Source organism: Tamandua tetradactyla, chromosome 7 (genome assembly GCF_023851605.1).
Source record: "Tamandua tetradactyla isolate mTamTet1 chromosome 7, mTamTet1.pri, whole genome shotgun sequence".
In the NCBI taxonomy this organism is placed as follows: domain Eukaryota; kingdom Metazoa; phylum Chordata; class Mammalia; order Pilosa; family Myrmecophagidae; genus Tamandua; species Tamandua tetradactyla.
Window position 1 is genome coordinate 15,863,609 of NC_135333.1, and position 21,194 is coordinate 15,884,802.

General features: G+C 38.8%; 2 protein-coding genes across 6 annotated transcripts in view; one reads left to right on the forward strand and one right to left on the reverse strand.

The window, feature by feature from the left end:
* ADSS2 (adenylosuccinate synthase 2) overlaps positions 1 to 11,132 on the reverse strand; it is a 53,429-nt gene extending 42,297 nt beyond the window's left edge. Inside the window, exon 1 of one of the 2 annotated variants that reach the window (XM_077168510.1) lies at positions 10,603 to 11,129. In XM_077168510.1, coding sequence (XP_077024625.1) covers positions 10,603 to 10,785 — 183 coding nt within the window. In that variant the 5' untranslated portion in view covers positions 10,786 to 11,129. Of the gene's footprint in view, positions 1 to 10,602 lie in introns of both variants that reach the window. The other variant, XM_077168511.1, reaches the window with a different exon arrangement.
* Positions 11,133 to 12,769: 1,637 nt separating this feature from the next.
* CATSPERE (catsper channel auxiliary subunit epsilon) overlaps positions 12,770 to 21,194 on the forward strand; it is a 249,994-nt gene continuing 241,569 nt past the window's right edge. The window contains exons 1-3 of one of the 4 annotated variants that reach the window (XM_077168504.1): positions 12,774 to 12,900; positions 18,323 to 18,349; positions 19,096 to 19,144. In XM_077168504.1, the coding sequence (XP_077024619.1) occupies positions 12,836 to 12,900; positions 18,323 to 18,349; positions 19,096 to 19,144 (141 nt within the window). In that variant the 5' untranslated portion in view covers positions 12,774 to 12,835. Of the gene's footprint in view, positions 12,901 to 13,006; positions 13,679 to 18,322; positions 18,350 to 19,095; positions 19,145 to 21,194 lie in introns of those variants that run through there. The other 3 variants (XM_077168506.1, XM_077168505.1, XM_077168507.1) reach the window with 3 other exon arrangements.

A 21,194-nucleotide genomic window follows, 5' to 3' on the forward strand; every position in this document is an offset into this window, starting at 1 on the left:
CCCACTCCACTCTCTTTCCCCAAAGGAAATTCTCCAGAGTATTTTCACCCATCTTCTCCTTTGCATATGGCCTTTGTATGACTCTTGTAAGAACCTATTCTCTCAAAGACATTGAATTTCTTTTCCCAAAGGAAAAGACAAGCCTTAAGTATAGCCAAGCAGGACCTCGGTCCCTTCAAGTCTTCTGATTATGGTGGTTTTTAGATCAGGTCATACGTGATGCTTATCAAAAGACTTTCTACCCCTATGGTTGGAAGAAGAGCAGAGGTTCAGCTCAGAGCCCCTGGATTGAGAAGCCTGGCTCACCAGCCTTCTAAGTCCAGCTCTGGAGTTAAAGGGTGCCCCCAGAGCTCCAGCAACAATTACAGTCACAAAACATCCTCTATCTTAGTATTTACTTTAGTAATTTTCTTTAGCTATTACATTTACATTAAGAGTAAGTGCAGAATAGAATTCTATGTTCTCAAAGCTGAAAAGTGAAGTTTCTGATTCATCTTTCTAGTCTTTTTTTTCATTAGTACACAGAATTAATTTTCACTGTTTGATTAGAGTTAAAAATAATAAACACCTAGGGCAGTGTGATGGTGGTACAGTGCCAGAATTCTTGCCTGCCATGCCAGAGACCTGGGCTCGATTCCCGGTACCTGCCCATGTAAAAAATAAATAAATAAATAAATAAATAATAAAAACCTATTTACATGCTGTTCTAGTTTGCTAGCTGCCAGAATGCAATATACCAGAAAAGGAATGGCTTTTAAAATGGGGAATTTGATAAGTTACAACTTGACAGTTCTTTTATTTATTTTTTTTACATGGGCAGGCACCAGGAATTGAACCCGGGTCCTCTGGCATGGCAGGCAAGCATTCTTGCCAGCTGAGCCACCGTGGCCCGCCCAACTTTACAGTTCTAAGGCCATGAAAATGTCCCAATTAAAGCAAGTCCATAGAAATCTCCAATCTAAGATATCCAGGGAAGGATACTGTGATTTAAGAAGGCTGATTGAAGTTCAGGGGTTCTCTCTCAAGTGGAAAGGGACATGGTGAACATGGCAGCATCTGCTAGCTTCCTCACCAGGACTCTTGCTTCGTGAAACTCCCCAGGAGGCGTTTCCCTTCTTCATCTCCAAAGGTCACTGGCTGGTGGACTCTATGGTTCTCACATCTTTCTGTCGTGGTTCTCTCTCGTCATTTCTGTCGTGGTTCTGTGGCTCTCTCCTCATTCTCAAAAGCGACTCTCTCCAAAATGTCTTCTCTTTTATAGGATTCCAGAAAACTAATGAAGACTCACATAGACTGGGCAGAGACACGTCTCTGTCTAATCAAGTTTAATACCCATAATTGATTGAGTCATATCTCCACGGAGATAACCTAATCAAGTCTCCAACCTATAGTACTGAATAGGGATTAGAAGAAACCGTTGCTCTTACACAACTGGTTAGGATTAAAACATGGCTTTTCTAGGGCACATACATCTTTTCATGCTTTCCTCCAGAAAAGTATTAGTGTGTTAGACTGCTGGAAAACAATTTAAAAATAAGCATAACCTAGAACTAATGTTCCTTCATTTCTTATTTTCCTATAAGAAATGAATGCCAGATCACCGATAGCTTTTTTTATGTTCAACCTCTCTTCTCCCTTTCTTTGTAAACCACAGTAATTACCCTTCATGCCCCCAGTGACTGATCCAGAGAGGGAAACCCAAACCAGCCTAAGCCAATCAGATCCTCTATTTCAGAAATTTGATTTTCAGCAGAGAAGGGGGCAGTAAGGAGTTAGAGATATTGTTATTTCAGCTGCCGCACTAGTTTAAAACTGCCATGTATCCCAGAAAAGCCATGTTCTTTAATCTTCATTCAGTATTGCTGGGTGGAATCTCTTTGTTTCCATGGAAATGTGACCCCCCCAACTGTGGGTGGTATCTTTTGATTAGGTGGTTTCCATAGAGGTGTGTCTCCACCCATTCAAGATGGTGTTGCTCACTGGTGTCCTTTAAGAGGGAACCATTTTGAAAAAAGTTTCAGTGTTGACAGAGCCCACATAGACAGAAACCTTTGGAAATGCGGAAGGAAAATGCCTCCAGGGAACTCCTTTGAAATGAGAAGCCAGAGAGCCTAGTAGATGCCAGTCACGTGCCTTCCCAGCTGATGGACGTGTTCCAGACTACTGGCCTTTCTTGAACAAAGGTATCTTTCTCCAGATGCCTAATTTCAATCATATGTATAGCCTTAAAAGTATAAATTTGTAAACTAATAAATTCCCTTTTTAAAAGCTGCTCCATTTCTGATATATTGCATTACGGCAGCTTTAACAAACTAAAATAGCTGCTGATTATGGAAGCTGAGATTTTAGAAGCTGCTCTGGTTTCAAGCCACCCTTTCCTTCCTTGAAATAAATCCCTATTTTGCTTAAGATATCTTTCTTCTACTTGCAAACAAAAAAACCAAATAATTCACAAAGCACACTCACTGCAACACAGTATGTGTGCACTTTGCTCTCTGAGTTCATCTTTCACACTAGTGATAATTAAATATATAAATGATTAACTGCTAAATATTAATATCATTTATGTTATCAAGGATAATACTCCAAAATATGGTACCAGAGGACACAGGAATGATAAGAACAGTAGTTAGTTATTTTGTAACTATTATCAGTTTTTCCATGTATACTTTTTTCCTCCTAATTTGACTTCAAGTTTAAGGAGGTCCTAAAATAAGTCTTGTGTTTTTCTTTCCATATGTCCTCAGAGCCAAAGTCTATCAAGCTCAACTCTAGAATAATTAAGAAATTTAAAAGGTTCAGGGGAGGTTTAAAAAAAAAAACTTTGGAAGAAAATGAAACAACAATCTGTAGTAATGATTCTTGATTCTTAACTTAGTTTGCTATTAGGTCTTCCCTTTCCCCAAATCAAGCCCCTCTACTCTCCTCCAAGTCCACTTCTGCTGTGTTAGGGAAGATGAAAATGTTATAAGCCCGAAACAATGGTGTCTCTTCTCCAGCAATAGTTGAAGCCCAAGTGTTAAAGGCTAACAATTTCTTGCACACAGGGCCAGAGACATTTCTTAACCCACTTAGTTATGCCTCTATAATAATCTGTGTCTCTTCTACACCAATAATGTTCAGAGCTCAAAATTAACACCAATCAAGAAATCAGAATTACCACCATGGATTACAGCAGAGCACAGTAATGCCTCAGACCCTATGCCTTTGAACGATTCCAGCAACCATAAGGGGTTGCTATTGCTTGTCATAGTCTTCAAGCTTCTTAGGAACCAAACAATCTTTTGAGTCAACATTTATTACCTATGCTGCTTTCTTGGTAAGACCCCTGTGTCCCTCTCCAGGTGAGACATTTCACTATTCACCAAAACTAAAGCATGTGTCAATCCATAGCAATAATGGAATTATAAATAAGGATGACTGCTCTGTTATGAAAACATTCATACACTCGCAATTAACTTTTGATTCCAAAGTGGATCAGGTTAGTTGATCAAATTAAACGATTCAGCAGTAACCAGACACTAGAGAGGAACAGAAAACATATGCAGGTGTTTGAACTTCTTTTTACAAAGACATCCAGTGCTCTCACTGCTCAGTTATCTTTTAAAGGCTTAAAAATATTATCCAGTATAACTTACATTATTATGGTTACCTTCTAGGTTCATACACATGTCACACAAATGATGGAAATTTCAGACACCTTATAGTTTACATCTTTAATTGCCACTGTGAAACAACAACAACTGATAATAGTAAAGGGGGCTGTGCTGGTTTGAAAGGACAATGTTTAAAAAAACATTGAAAAGCAATGTTTTAATCTAAATCCCATTTCATAAAGGCAGAATAATCCCTATTCAATACTGTATGTTTGAAACTGTAATCAGATCACCTCCCTGGAGATGTGATTTAATCAAGAGTGGTTGCTAAACTGGATCAGGTGACGATATGTCTCCACCCATTTGGGTGGGTCTTGAGAAGTTTCTGGAGTCCTATAAAAGGGGAAACATTTTGGAGAATGAAGGAGATTCAGACAGAGCAAAGCAGAACGACATAGCCACGAGAAGCAGAGTCCACCAGCCAGCAACCTTTGGAGATTAAGAAGGAAAATGCCTTCCCGGAAGCTTCATGAAACAGGAAGCCAGGACAACCTAGCAGATGACACCATGTTCACCATGTGCCTTCTCAGCTGAGAGAGGAACCCTGACTGTCGTTCACCATGTGCCTTTCCAGACAAGAGAGAAACTCTGACTGTGTTCACCATGAGAGGAACCCTGACTGTAGTTCACCATGTGCCTTTCCAGACAAGAGAGAAACTCTGACTGTGTTCACCATGTGCCCTTCTACTTGAGAGAGAAACCCTGAACTTCGTCGGCCTTCTTAAATCAAGGTATCTTTCCCTGGATGCCTTAGATTGGACATTTCTATACACTTGCTTTAACTGGGACATTTTCTTAGCCTTGGAACTGTAAACTAGCAATTTATTAAATTCCCCATTTTAAAAGCCATTCCATTTCTGGTATATTGCATTCTGGCAGCTAGCAAACTAGAACAGGGGCCTTCATTGCCTTGGAGGAACTTAGGTTGCTAATTAAGAAGATTTAGACTCTAGTTATCAAATTCTAATATGCACCCTTTGAAGCCAGTATCATTGATATGAGTACCAGATGTGCAACCAAAAAGTACATAACCCACTGATGTTATGCAGCTCTTTCTACATGCTTGATAAAAATCCACCTATTATATTCATGAAGGAATTCTCTTAAAATTACTGAAAATGAACCGCAGATTCCACATTTTCTATTATTAATAAAATCTTCCCTTCAACAAGGACTAAAAGCAGCTTGATATTCAAGACAAAAATCACATTAAAAATTTTATGAGTTCTTCTATTTTTTTAAGTGGGATTTTATTATACTGAATTAAATATAATTAAAAGTCCAATGTAAAGAACTCTCTAGAACAGTAGTCACAAAGTAGCCTCAGGACCTCCCCTCTATTTACTATTCTTACAACTTTCACCAGACATTGTTGAATACTCAATGTCCCTTTTGCTATTAAAATAAATATTCTAATAGTAACCAACCTATAGCTATCAATCCATAGTTCATGGGGTCAAAATCTGACATAGCCCCCTAAGATCATACAGCTGGATTCACAACATTTCATAATTTCATTCTAGAGCTGCTCTAGGCAACAGTTTTTCCTAGAGACATATGAGACAAATGAAACTATCTGAACCAATTCACTCTCACCAAAATTTAAAAAACAATGACCTGGTCAGGTACCACTGAGATGGTCTCATATAATTTAAACATCATGCCTCAAAAATAGAGATGAATGGTGCAGCATATGACCTAAAACAACAGGCTTAACTAGTGAGCAACATGGGACATCCTCACTGATCAAATGGTTGAGAACTACCATCCTTAGCAAAGAACGTCTACTTACTAGAACTATAAAACATTCAACAGAAATAGAGGTGATGTAAGAAAGTTAAGACTTTAATATAGGTAACTAAGGCCTTCCAACATAATTGTACACTGTAAAAAAAATAACTAGTTAAAATACTACACAACAAATATTAATACAAGGAATGTTGAGGATTCCACCTTAAATTCATGCCAACAGTCATAGTGCCTAGGAAGATGTTAAAATAATTTATAGAAAATGGTTAAATTTCTAATTTCAAAAAAATTTCTAGGGATGATCCAGCTGCTCAATAAACATCTGCTGTGCATCACCTCTTTGCCTCACATAGTAGCAGGTACTGCAGACAAAAACAAAAACGGATAAAAAGTCCCCTTTTGGGAAAACTTATATTCTAGTTGGGAAAGCACAATAACAATAACCGGAGAAAGCAAGATTTAACAAAGTATACCAGATACTAGGTATATGCTTATATACTTGGCAAATGCTACAAACTTTATATAAAAAGTAATCCTGAGAGTCAGAAAGGACAGAAAGGGCAATTGTCTATTATCACAGAACAGTTTAGCCTTAAATGCTAATTCTCTACCATCTTCAAAATTATTTCAAATGGCTTGGGTGATAATTTTAGGCATAAGGTTTGAGGCATTAACACTAAATTTATTCCCTTATTAAATTATCTTTCAAGCTTTTTGACTATTTCAAGGAGAAAGCTCAGTCTGTTGCTAGCATGTCTTTTTCATTACACATCACTTACTAATACCCCTTTTTGACAAAGCTGGTTTCAGAGTCTTTAGCAGATACCAGCATCTAGCTAGAAATTAGTAACATTTCAACACTGTGTTTATTTTTATGGCAAGATTTTGTTTGTAGCAAGTGAAATGGCATACCTTCCTTTATAATTTTAGTTAATATTTTCTCTTTACCTTAATCTAATACGCCTGTAAAATCCACAAAGACAGAGAACACTGTTCTCTAAACATTCCTGATCACAAACAACTTCATTCCTCACTGTAACCAAGACCACCAAACTTTCTTTCTCCAAGGACAATAAGACCTGGCTTAATCCCTAGTATAAATTGCCAAAAGCTAAAGTCTCTGTAGTTTCTACTCACCAAAATAAAGGAAACAAAGTATAGTATTTTACTTTGAGAAGATGGGGGCGGGGGGGGGGGGGGGAAACAGTTATAGACTTCCTAGCAAATCAACTTTTTTTCCCTGTATTTCTCTTTATGACAAAAATCCAATTACTTTCAGTAGCTATAGAATATATTCCATTCATCCATTCATTCCTTCAGTCAATATTTTTAAGCTCCTACCATGTTCCATTGCACTAGAACTGGGGTGCTGGGGATACAAAGGAGACTAGACTATAGCCTTTCCTTCCTGGGAGTACATAGACTGGTCAGGCAACAGATATAAAAAGTCATATGGTGATGTGTAATCATTTTAATGGAGTTATGTACAATGTCTTATGAGAACAAAGGGGAGAAATCATTTATTTCTGTTTGGAGAGGACAGAGGAAGCTTCCAGTCTAGGGCAACAATAACAAAAGGACTTTATAGAAAGAGAAGACAGAAGGCATAGAAACAAAGCTAACAAAAAAGCAGGGTGCATCCAGGGATCCTCAGGAGTAAGCCTTGACTGGAGTGTGGGGAGCACTGACGGGGAGACGGGAGTGGTAGGAAGTGAGACTAGGCTTACACACCAACCTCCTGATGATAGTTACCTCTAAGAGGGAGGGGTGTGTAGGCTGGGGTATGGAAGAGGCCTTCAACTGTATCTGTGTTATGTTATTTCTTAAAAAATGTCCAGTGATCTGAAACAAATACAGTAACATGGTAAAATATTTAAAAGTTGAATGCTGGGTGTATGAGTGCTGTTTTGCTAATCTCTATTCTTTTTTTTTAATTAGGGAAATTGGAGATTTACAGAAAAATCATGCAGAAAATATAGAGTTCCCATGTACACACACATACACACACACACACACACAGTTTTCCCTATTAACATTTTGCATTAGTGTGGTACCTTTTTTATAGTTGATGAAACAATACTATTGAATTATACTATTAGCTATAGTCCTTAGTTTATATTAGGATTACTGTTTGCATTGTATAGTTCTTTCAGTTTTTAAAAATTTTTGCTCTAGTAACATATATACAGTCTAAAATCTCCCATTTTAACTACTTTCAAACAGACAATTCAGTGGTATTAATTATGTTCACAACGTCATACTACCACCACAGCATCTGTTACTAAAACTTTTCCATCACCCCAAACAGAAACTCTGTGCCAATTAAGCATTATCTCCTCATTTTCTAACCCCCACCCTGGTCCCTAGTAACCAGTAGTTTAGTTTTTGACTCTATGAATTATTTCATATCAGTGAGATCAAACAATGTTTTTCCTTTTGTGTCAGGCTTATTTCGTTTAACATGATGTCCTCCAGGTTAATTCATATAGTGGCATGTATTAGAACTTCAGTCCCTTTTAATGGCTGAATAATATTCCACTGTACATATCTACCACATTTTATTTATCTATTAATTTATCAATAGGAACTTGGGTTGCTTCTATCTTTTGGCACCTGTGGATAATACTGTTATGAACAGTGGTATGCAAATATTGGTTTGAGTGTCTGCTTTCAATTCTTTTGGGCATATATGTGAAGGTGGAACTGCCAGGTCATACGGTAATTCTATACTTAACTTTTTGAGGGACCACCAAACTATTTTCCTGTTTTTCACAGTGGCAACACCATTTTACATTTCTACCAACAATGAAAGGGTGTTCCTCTTTCTCTACATCCTCTCCCACACTTATTTTTCGTAGTAGCCATTTTTGTGAGTGTGAAATTGTTATGTCATTATGGTCTCGATACTAACGGCTAAGGATGTTAAGCATCCTTTTCACAAGTTTATTGTTTCTATCTTCTTTAGAGAAACATATATTCAAGTATTCTGCCCATCTTTAAAACCAGGTTGTATGTCTTTCTGTTCTTGAGTTGTAGGTGTTCTTTACATACTCTGGACTTGAAACATCAAACAAGGCAGTCAAGTTCAAAACGGCTTTCCAACATTAGTTGACTTTTTCCAGCTCATTAAGAATTTCAACACATTCCATATTCTTGGTTTTTATAAGTTAGAACTTCCTTAAGTTTACTATGAATGATCAAATAATACAAAGTTACCAAGGTGAATCACAAAAGAAGGATGCTTTTCCCTAAGAAGACTACTAAGAATCTTCTAATGATGAGCTCTGAAAAAAAAGCACTAGAAGAATACAAATACTTTGAATTTTACAGGTAGGCGGTAAGTCAGAAAATTTTCAGGTGAGGTATAATTCTGCTCTACATGTCTGCTCATTTGTCTCTCTGCTATCTTCAGCTAACATTTTAAAGCCAAACTTGGCTTCTTCTCAACCACTTCTCTCTAGGCTTTCTAAGGGCACCAGATCAAGTTAGTCAATGACCTCCTTCAAAACAACTTTCACAGTGACATAGTCATATCTTCTCCAATCTACACACTTGACTCTGCTGTTTTTTTCAAAGGGATATTAAAATTAAGGTTCTCTTAGAATAAATTCTAAGGGTTATATTCCCAGAACCTACTTACAACCTACTTACAATGTAGCTCAACCTGAGTGCTACTGATAAAGGGGATGCTGGGAATGGCAGAGAGAGTGGAGTCAAACAGGCCTCTTTCCCCTTCTTCCTAATAGCACAGGAAGGGTATTCCCATACTTCTTCCCAAAATGCCAGATCTGACTTTAAGATGAAAGGAAGAAGAGTCTGAGCTTCTGGACCAGCTCCTAAGGTAGTGTGGGGTAGGAATTTGAGAGCAACACCTTGTTTTTTTTTTTTTTCGGGAGAGTCAAAAAGGCACACTGTTCAGGGAAGGGTGGACAAATAGGAGGTTGGAAGGGAAGGAGAGATAGTCCTGGTAGTAAGAATCAACTAAGTGATGTGACAGCCATCCTAAGGAATGGGTGCCATGGGCAAGGTGGTCATCTGCATGCAAAAAAGAAAAAAACAGAACAGGATAAGGCAGGGAATATTTGCATTTGGCTTTTTATGTAACTGCAATTCTCTTGTTTTTACATGTTCACATGACATTCCATTTTTCCAATCAAGTGAGAATACTAACTTGTTAAAACATATACAGTATGGCATCATCATATTATGCCATGTACATTCAAGAACAAGAGATATTCTTGCAACCTTGGACAGCAGTTAACCCCAAGTATTACATTATATTTCATTTTGAAAGTGGTTACTCCTCAACTATTTCAAAATCTGAAATTGGGTATAGCTATCTGAAAGAATTACAGCCTCTAGGCTGTTTTCAAAGCAAAGGACAAATAGGAAGAAAGGGTACAATGAAAACCACGTGTTTCCTGATAGGAAGTACACTACCACTTCACTTCCTGAAAAGTTCACTTTCGATGTGACCCTAACAATGTAAATATTTCTAACTACAAGATTTGACATTCATGTATTTACCTGCCTTACTCTTTAACAAAGGAAGGATTCCTTTCCCTGTGGTAAACTAGTAAACTTCCCCTTAATATCAATTTACGAATAAAAATTGGAATAAGAAAATCGGGGCCCATAAAAAGGGCAAAGCCCAGGGGCGGGTTCTGATGTCAACAAATTGGACCGGGGGAAGCAAAGCTCTGTATGCCACGGGCTTGCAGGTAGGCGGGTGCTGAGTCTGGATTTCAGGAGGTTTTGGAACAACCCAATTCTACTTGGCCATCCTGAAAAGATTCTGCCACCGCGCAATCTCCGCCCTGAGTCGGGAGGAGGCCTCGAGCCGTAGCTCCTCAAACTCGCATACACATCACCTCTGCCCGGCCCCATTCTTAGGGCTGAGCACGGATCCAAAGACCGAAAACTGCAACTCCCAAGGCATTGCTTATTTCTCGAAGCCTCCCCGTCAGCCCGTATTTTCCTCCAGAGCCACTCCTTCCCCTCAGTCTAAGACCCCAGGTCTGGGTTCCCTGACCCCCGCCATTTCTCCACATCGCCGGCAGCTCGCTGCAAGAGAACCTCAAGGTGACACCTTCTTTTTGCCGGTGTATTTGGACTCTGGGCCCAAGTTCCCAGCCACTAGACGCGAGGCAGTCCGAGCTCCCAGGCCCGGCTTCGCATCAGCGCCTGGTCATCTCACCTGGCAGCGGCAAACGATGTCCGCGTCCTGCGCCAGCAGATCCACCACCTTCCCTTTGCCTTCATCGCCCCACTGCGCGCCGAGCACCACCGTCACCCGGTTCCCTCCGGGCCGCGCCCTGGAGCGGCCACAATCGCCGTTGGGAAGGGACGATGCTGTCGGGTTGGTTTCGGCCAACGACATGGTTCCGGTGCCGCGTTGAGAGGCACAAGGGGACGCGGTGGAAGAGTGCGCGCACTGAAGTGCTCTGCGGCCGCAAGGCACATGCGGAGGAAGAAGGAGCCAGAGGCCGCCCCGCCCCAGGCCGGCCCGCCACCCTCCAGCCAGGCCCCGCCCCGCTCAGCCGACTCAATGAGGGACCATGACTGCCCCGCGCAGGCCGGCCTTGGCAGCACCGCCCTGAGGCAGAATCCCGGGTGGCAACCGACACCACCCGGGACCTGAGGCCACGCCCCTTCCGCAACCTGGGGCGCTATTCCAGAACGGAAGGGGCAGGGTCAGGGACAGGGGCGGGGCTTAGGGTCCGGTTCAGCCTCCATGCCTACCCGTCCATTCTCCCGCTATTCAAAGCGGCCGCGGAGGTGCGTGCTGGGGCAACGGACTACAACTCCCGGCATGCAACGCTCTGGGCTGCTGTGACGTACTCTGGTGACAGTTGTCTGTCATCAACGGGTTTCACTTTTTGAAAGTCTTCGATTTTGAAAAAAAAAAATTGAAGTATTCGTTGTATTAAGCAGTGAGATAGCGTGTACGAAATGGAATGGTGGAATTTCAAAATAAAAATAGGACGAAATGAGGAAGTATAGGTTTAGAGTTGGACAATAGAGGTCTAGAAGTGGGAACAGAGATGGACACAGGGATGGGAAAGGGGAAACTCAAGTCTAAGTCAATAAGGTAGAAAACATTAGACTTGAAAATCGAGAAATTAAGTAGAATCTGTATAGCACATTTTAGTATTTTACTGTTTCTAGTCAATGATTCATTAAGTCAATAAACATTAAGAACCTTCTACAAGCTGAGATTGTGCTGGGCACTGATGACGTAAGAGTGAATAAAGATATGTTAGCAGCCTGTTTTGGTTTGCTAAAGCTGATAGAATGCAACATACCAGTAATGGAATGGCTTTTTAAAAAGGGAATTTATTAAATTGCAAGTTTACACTTCTGAGGCCACAGAAATATTCAAACTGAGGCATCCATGGACAGACAACTTGACTCAAGAAATGCCAGTGGGTCTGGAACACTTCTTTCATCTGGGAAGGCACATAGCTGAGGTCTGCTGGTCCTTTGGCTTCCGGTTTCAAGCAGTTTCCCCAGGGGCATTTTCTTTCTGCATCTCCAAATTTCTCTGTGTCAGCTCTGAAGCTTTTACCAAAATGCTTCCCTCTTAAAGGATGCCAGTAAACTAATCAAGACCCACCTTGAATGAGTGGAGACACATCTCCATGGAAACCACCTAATCAAAAGTTCCCACCCACAATTGGATAGGTCACATGGAAACAGCTCAATCAAACAGATCCCACCCAACAATATTAAATCAGGATTAAAGAACATAGTTTTTCTGGGGTACAGAACAATTTCAAACCAGCCCACAGCCCTCAAGGAGTCATAGGCCATTTGGTCTGCAGACAAGTAAATAAATTATAATACTATGTATTAACTTTGGGGTTTGTTAACGTTACCAAAAGATTACAGAACCTTTGTAAGCAAGGATGTTGTAATATTTCTTTGCACTCAAGTGCACGAGGAAACGTTAGGTATCGTGGTAAGTGCTCAATGAGAACACACTACTGTTCATTTCTGTTCCATTTAATAATCATTTATGGAGTTTCTGCTCCCTAAAAAGCACTGCCAGGTACATATTTGCTATTGCAGTGGTAATATACAGTCACAACGACGATTTGGCTAAAAGATAGACTAAATTTTCACCTTCAGTCAGTCAACTCGGATCTCTCGAAGTGTTTTTTGCTATCTCACTGCAAAAAGCACATTCCTGCCTTTCCTAAAAGCCAGATTACATCCTTGCACTACCGCGACTAATTTAGGAGCCTAGGTAGCGAACCTGAGCACCATACACGCTTTTCCTCGCGGGTGAACTAGGTCGGCCACGGCCCCGCCCACCGGGTTGCGGGACCCAGCGCCTCAGCGGAGGGCTGGGAACGCGCGAAGCAGGAGCGCAGGGCGCGGGTGGGGGCCGCGCGTCGCGGGCGGTTGGAACGAGGCAGGCAGACGCCATGTCGGCTTGGGCCATGACGCTGCTGCTCTGGTGGCTAAGTGGCAGAGGCTCTGCCCTGTGGAGGTAGAGATGCCGCTCCCGGGCCGGCGCCCCAGGCTGGGTTGCCCCTTGGGCCGGGTGGGGCGGCCAAGCTGTGCCCGAGCCAGCAGCCGCGCGCCCTGAGTGCGCCAGAGAGACTGCGGACGGGGCCCAGCTTCTCGCCCCACGCCCTCCCACTTCCCCGGCCACCAGCCCGGCCATTCCCCCGGCCACCAACCCGGATACCGGCTGAACACCGGCCTCTCCCACTTCCTAGAATTTTTAAATCACTGGAGAATGAGGGGGCGCCGACATGGTTTTTCCCCCTGCCCCACTCTTCATTGGCTAGAAAGGAGAGGAACAAAAGCAACCAAAAAGTCGCCCCTAGAAAATTTAGGGAGGTGGGGGCATGTTAGCAGAGTAAACATCTTAGAAATAGTTAATGGTTTATGTTAGGTAATTGAAAGTGAACGTTTTGTGAGAACCTACTTGTTAAATGTAAATCACTATAAATGAAAGGATATGTAATTCCTGTATAGGGCGAGTTGATTTTGCGAATGACACCCTTCAAGTTCTGAGAGATCCTCAATTTCAGTTTGATTTTTGTTTAGTATTCTGTAACTGCTTATTAGAAAATGTATCAAAAAAATTTTAGAAAGATTTTCAACACAGGCAAAAATACAGATTAACTAGGAAATCTCATTCCCCGAATATTCTGTTTAATGAATGTTTTGCTATAACGGTTATTACGCTCTAGCATTAAACCCATCATAGAGCTTTCAGAGAGAAGAGATCCAAGGACACCTCATTGGACAAATGAAAGGTCAAAAAAATAGAAGTAGTCATTGGAGCGATTAAGGGTAATAGTGAGAAAGAGCAAAACTTTGGATTCTGGCTGAACTTTGCAAACCTTTTTTTTTTTTCCTCTGTAAGAGGAAGGTAATAAAATCTGCCTAATGCATGGAATGTAATGATATACTTAGAGCTCTCAGCATTATTATTAAGGATGGCCTGTAAACTCACAGAGTTTAAACACGTTTTATGTTGTATACCAGAAACCAGCAATTTTTTCTGTAAAGAGTTAGGTAATAAATATTTTAGGCTTTTGGGGCCGTACAATCTCTGTTGCAACTACACAGCTCTGTCATTGTAGGGAAAGTAGCCACAGACAATAGTAAGTGGGTGTGGCTGTGTGACAATGAAAATTTATTAACAAAATACAGGTGAGATTTGGCCCAAAGGATGCAGTTTGCCAATCTCTGGTCTACCTTCATAATTGAAGGAAATTTTAATTATAGCTTGGTGAAAACAAAGATGTTATTTTTCCCATTCTAGTCACAGAATTCATGAATTTTGTCTCAATAAGGTGTTCTTTTAAAGGACAAAATTTCTTTAATATAATGGATTTAAAAAGTGTTATTGTTAACTGTTGGGGTGGGAACATGGGAACGCCTTTTTAAGAAATCCTTCACTGCCCCAAAATTGATAGGGAAGATTTTAAACTAGTTCTTCAGATTCTTTAATAGTTCCAGAATTATTTAGGCCTTTTATTTCTTCGTGAGTCAATCTTGGTAAATTATATAAAAATGCTCATTTCATGTATTCTCCAAAATTTTCATATAATTGAGAGTATTTGCTTATCTTTGAAATCTTTGCTTTATCTGTGATTGTGGTCCCTTTTCTTTGATGGTATTTAATTGCACCTTTCTATTGTCATATAGTCTTATCATAAGCTATTTCATTCATTTTCACTTTGTATTTTTGTTTTTATTGATGTCTGTTCTCTCATCTCTGGATTTAGTCTGATATTTTTTCTCTAAGCTTGAGTTAGAGGCTTGGATAATTTTCAATCTTTATTCTTTTCTAGTATGATATTTAAAGGTGTTCTTTATGTTTGGTAAAGCTGATGAAATGCAAATACACCAGAAATGAGTTGGGTTTTACAATGGGGATTTATTAACTTACAATTTACAATACTTGGGACATGAAAATGTCCAATTCAAGGCATCAACAGGACTCTGAAGATAGGCTGCCAGCATCAGGGACAGCTGTCACATGTGAAGGTACATGGCTGGTGTCTGCTGGACCCTCGTTTTGGGTTTTGTTGCTTCCAGCTTATGGCTTTAATGGCTTCCTCTCAGCTTCTCTGAGGCTTTTGCTGCATGCTTTTCTTAATTTCATCTCAGCATTTCTGTGGCTTTTATCCTCTTATAAAGGCTTCCAGTAGGAGGATTAAAACCCACCTTGAATAAGAATTCACATCTCAATTGAATTAACCTAATCAAAAGTTCCCACCTAAAGTAGGTCTATATCCACAGGAATGGACTAAAAGAACATGGCCTTTTCTGGAGTACATAATGACTTCAAACTAGCACAGGTATTAAAATCCCTAACAGCACTCTTTGCTGTATCTCTTAAGAACTGATATGTAAGCTTTCATTCACTTCTGGGTTCTTTGAGCTTTCATTATTATTTCTTCTAAAACCCTTGAATTATTTAGCTGTTTGTTTTTAAATTCCCAAATATGGAAGGATTTTGATTTATCTTTTAATAACTTCACCATCAATTGAACTTTAATTAGAGAGTATGGTCCACAACATACTTATTATTTGAAATTTATTGAGACTTACATTATGGCCCTGCCCATGATCAATTTTTATAAATATTCCATGTGTACTTGAATAGAATGTGTTTTCTCTAATAGTTTAGGTCTACTGAGTCAAACCTACAGAGAATCCTCTTTGTCCTAAAAATGCTTTTTATCTCAAGGTCTTTTTTTCTTATAACTTCACCTTATCTTTAGTAAGGTTTGGACTTACAGGGGAAACATAGTACTTCCTGCTGTACATAGTTGTCCTACATGAGTGGTTTTGCATATGCTTCTCTCCAGTGCCTGAGGGTATGACCTATCTAGAATCAATTCTTTTGACAAGGGGTTTATGCTTTTCTTTTAGGGGTTTCCATTGTATATAGCATACAATTGATTTTTTTGTTTGTTTGCTTTGCCAAATCTGAGAGATTTTCTTTTTTGAAAATAGAAATTTTGGTAGAGGATTTTAAATCCCTTCCTGACTTCACTTTTTTCTCTCCCTATCTAACCTATAGCATATGCTTTTCTTGGTTAACCATTTAACCATTTTTTCTCAAATCCCTTACCTCGTCATCCTACTAGTGTGCACAGCTGGCAAACCCAGAGTTGCATTCATTTACATTTATCTGATTACTATAATGCTTGATCTTCTCCCAGCAATTTTCTTTTTTCTTCATTTATGCCTTTTTGATGTTACGTTAAAATTTTTTTCAAACTTTTATCAGATTGATTAGTTTTCCTTTATCTTTTGTTCTCTCTGTGTTTGGCTCCAAGATGTGAGAGTACATTTGCCTGTCCTAAAAACCCAGAGTTGGGTTTGATAGTATTTAAATATTTGGCTGGAGGAAAAGGCCTAAGATAGAGAGGAAGAAGTTTACCAAACAAGCCTTAGAAATTAGTTAAGGGACGATAGTGTTTCTAAAAGGAAGTATTATCACAGAGAGAGGAATTTAGAGAAGGACTAAATATTTGTAAATGAATTTTCTTACTAAAAAATTATTGGTACCTTTTCTTCAAAGTCTCAGTAATGTGGTGCGCAAATCAGATGAGTTAAAGAATGACTTGTATATGAGAAAAGAGACATTTTAAAGGTAGACTTATCCTTTAAATTACTGCAGAGAGGAAAAAGATTTTTTACTTTTTCATCTTCCTGGGTTTTTTTAATTAGGGCAGTTTGTAGGCTTACAGAAAAATCATGAAAAACTATAGAATACCCCCCTACACACACACACACAGTTTTCCCTATTAATGTTTTGCACTGGTGTGGTCCCTTTGTTTTAATTGATGAAACATTATTATTATTATATTATCTGTAATTCATAATTTCATTAATGTTCACTCTTTGTATTGTACAATTCTATTCTGACAACATATGGACAACCTAAAATAAATCAGTTTAGCCACTTTCAAGCATAAAATTCAATGGTATTATATACATTCCCAGGATTTTATGGAAAAATATTTGAAGGGTAGATTTATCCTTTAAAATAGTGTGATGATGAAGGACATTTAAACTGTACTTTTGTCCTTAAAAAGATAGTGTACTAGGTAGACTCACATTGGGTTAACGTGTTCTTTTTTCTTAAGACAGATTTGAGCATTTGATAGGTAGACTAGCAAAAAGAACAAGGTTGCCTCTACTGAAAAAAGAATAGCTCTTAGAACAAGAATTATTCTTGAACAGAAGAAGAACTACTAGTTTGAAAGGAAGATAATTATGAATGAAGATGATGAAAGTTTTTTAGATAAAGGTGGAGTTGGGCCAAAAATTTGAAGAAATACAGCCAAACGGACTCTTATTTTCTTTGTGAAATATAAGAGAAGGTTGTCTGATGTTAATGACCAGTTTTCAGCAACTTAGCTGTGAGTCTGGTTAAATTGACCACAGGTTGAGGGTCTACCAGATCTTTATGTTATTAGGATGACTAGATAAAGGATATGAGAGAAAATGGTTTACCCAAAGAACCATATTCTATAGGTTGGACAGAGAGAGAAAATAATGAAGCCAGGAAGGGACTTAACTATTTGTAAAAGAAGGAAGAGGTAAAGGTTAAGAATTCTGTTTGATTTTGAAGAAGTGGTATTGTGGGGATTCACTACAGAGACTAGGAAAGATACACTGTTGTGGTCCAAAGTGAGATGATGATAATAGTGCCCTTTCCATTAAGAAATTTTAACAGCACTTGGTCCATCTGCACACCCCAACTCAGGGCCCGTTAGATCCATTTACAACAACAACACATTAAATATTCAGCATAATTAGGGAAACAAGAATGAGAAGGAGTTATCTTAGTTGGCTGGGAATAAATTAATAAATTAAATATTACTTCTTTTGCTACTGTGCTCTCCATACCCTCTCCCCAGCCTGGTAGAGGACAAAGACCAGGGGGGAGGGGGATGGGAAGAGCGCTTGCTAGGAGAGGTAGCTTTAACTCATTTAATTACTATGCTTTATTCACAAATTAAATTACATATTTGAACCTTGTAAATTAAAAACAAAATCTGCTTCTTCAGTTTTTTCTCCCTGCTAAGGTTGCCACCTTTCTTTCTATAATGAAAAGGATCTTGTATTAGAATCATGGGAAGTAGTTGTGCACTTGCTTGAGGAAAGCCTTTGATGGAAATATGTTTCATTTAATTTATAGAGATGTGTGAAAATTCATGGAACATTTTCTTATTCTATATACATAATAAGAATTATTATATATACATATGTATAATGTGTTTCATTACCAGTGACTGATGTCTGTTAAAAATGAGAATTCAGAGTGTTATTAAAGCTTATATAATTCTGATAAAGGAGTTACATGATGATATCCCAGTAATTTCTTATTGGGAAAGCACACAAAAAATATTTCTTTGATTTTACTCTTTTAGAGATGGAGCAATTACAATGGCGATAAGGTATGCAATGTGCATGTAGAATAAATTATTGAAGTGAATGGAAGGAGAAGGAACTTTGAGATCATGCTTTTAGAGCTGTGCTCTCTAATATGATAGCCGTAGGTCATATATGATTACTGAGCACTTGAAATGTGACTAGTATGAATTGAGATATATTGTAAGTAAAATCTATACACTGGATTTCAAAGACTTAGTATGGAAAAAAAAAGTAAAGTAAATAATTTTTAATGTGGCTACTAGAAAATTTGAAGTTTCATAGGTGGTTCACATTATATTTCTGTTGGAACAGCACTGTTTTAGATGGGTATATAGACAGAAATTACAGTTACCTTAGTTGATAGAAAGAAAGAAATGCTAATGAACAAGGAGCCACAGAAATAGTTGCTCTTTAATTCAGTGTTCCAAATGAGAAATACCATTTTGGGGGGGAATTTCTGTCTGCATTAACTTTAACTCGGCTTATAAATAAAGGAGTTAGAGCCAATATTTTTCAACAGCTTTTATCTGGGAAAAAAAATGTAAAAACTATTTACTTCTCATTATACTGAGCAAACTTTAACACAGCTACCCTAGCAGGTAGAGCTCACTGAAATCCCATTGTGTCCTTTATTATGTTTTCCAGGAAGGTGATTGGACAGAAGTGTAAAGCTTTTGGTAGCCAAAGCATTCCCTAACCATGTGTAGAATCCCTCTCATTTAGAGGAGAAATTAGCTTTAATATTCATATTTGGCCTTTTCCTCCACAGGTATTACAGTAACAGCCCAAACTACCGCATTTTTAGTACCAGAAGTGCAGTAAGTATTTAATATTTCTTTAAACTATAGTTAAGAATTTAATTTTTTCCCGTACCTTAGATCGGAGAACAAAGTAAATCATATTAAAAGTATGTGTATATATATATATATATTTTTTTTATGACACATTATCTCTTTTTTTGACTCTTTTTTTCACAGTATCTCTTTTATATTTATTTAATTTCCTTTTCCCCTGCCTTCCATTCCCATTTATATGGCTATAGGTAGACCTATTAACATGGTGAATCATATGAAAGATTTACTTAAGTTTAATCATCCTTGTATTTCAAAAAACAGCTGTACTTGGTCCCAATGTATTATTTTTTTAATATGTTCCCAGATTCTATGGTTAATATTTTATTTAGCATTCTTTTATCAATATTCATTAGGTGAAATTGGGCCAGCATATCATTTCTCAGCGGGGACAGGAAAATTTCTCATAATGTGAGACTATTCCCTGCTTTGCAGAACACTTTGCTTTTCTGGTCCACAAACACTAAATGGTAGTAACTTCCTAAGGCATGTGGTAACATAAAGCACCTCTCCACATTTCCAAATACCCTCTAAATACGGCAGAATTCAGCCAGTATGCACCCATGCAGCATACCGCCGGGTATCCACTTGGACTTGTCAATGCCTATACTGTACAAATTGTTAAATACTTTTAATATTATCCCTTCCCCTTATGGGGCAGATAGAAGTCAGGGTTCAATCAGGAAAGCTGAAAACACATTAAGAATTTCATGTAGAAATGCGTTTATTACAGAGATTAGGTACTTACAAAGCTGGTAGAAGGACCAGAAAAGTAAGAGTTTGATGAATCCCCACTAACTTTCAGTTTCATTGCCAGTGAGAGTCAGAAGCTGCTGCTGTTTCCCACACTCAAGCAATTGAGGAAACTACTGCCCATGTTACAAGTCTGTCTATCCTTGTGCCTAGGGAAATAGTGGTCGGTAGAAATAGAAGGTACATGCTTCTGCAAAAACAGCCTATCTTTGAAACCTATACTTTTGCTACCACTGCTTGAGAAAGAATAGCTTCTTTCTCCCTTACAACTTCCAATTCACATCTGATCTTCAGAATGTAAATAGCATCCAGGATTCATGACTAAAGTTCCCTAGTTTCCAACCCCTACAATACCAGAATAGCCTAGAAGGGTCAGGGTGAATGATATGGCCAAAAAACACAAACATGAAAATGAAAACCATTTGTCAGCACTGAATGATATATGACCTTAATTAGAATCAGGAGTCTGTAGTTAATCTGATGTCCAATTTTTAAGATCAGTATATGCTACCTTTATAAAAAATAAGTGTTTATAAAAAGGACAATTTGAACCATGTTAAAAGGTTCAAAAGAGGAACTCTAATAAATCACTAAAGAGCACATAATTCCAATGTTAATTAAAATCTTCTAAAATATAAAAAAATGAAGGAAAGGCTTGAAGAAGCATTTGGCTAAAAATGATGTATAAATGGCCAGTAAACATATGAAAAATAATCAGGGAAATGTGAAAAGTATAGGAAATAGAGAGGATTGGAGGAAGATGTCACAGTAGGAAGCCCCAAGAATCATTCCCTCCACCAGGAAAACTATTAAATAGCAGATACCTTTTGAATTAACTTTTTCAAAGCTCTGGAGTCCAGAGTTTTGATCCAGATTTACTGGATCCTCAAGGCAGCATACATGGAAAAGTAGGAGGAAGAAACCAGCAAATTGCAGTAAGCACTACAGGATTGCTCTCTGGGCAGCAGCAACCATCGCCCATCCCCCGACACTGCAGCAGGTAGCAGAACGGTACTCGTACTCGTGTAGCTTTCTGTTGCCAGAGTAGAATATAAAACCCGAGTTTCCAAAATCCCGGGGTATATGGTCTGAGCACTGATCACTGTGCTACTTTAGATTGCTGCAGGCCTAACTTGAACAACATCCATTGTTCCAACCCACCCTGGACAAAGATAGCAGAGGAGATTTAAAGATGTTATGCTTACTCCGAGCTGTAGAGAACAGTTGAAAGGCTGCATATACTTGGCAGGTGCCTAGACAAGAT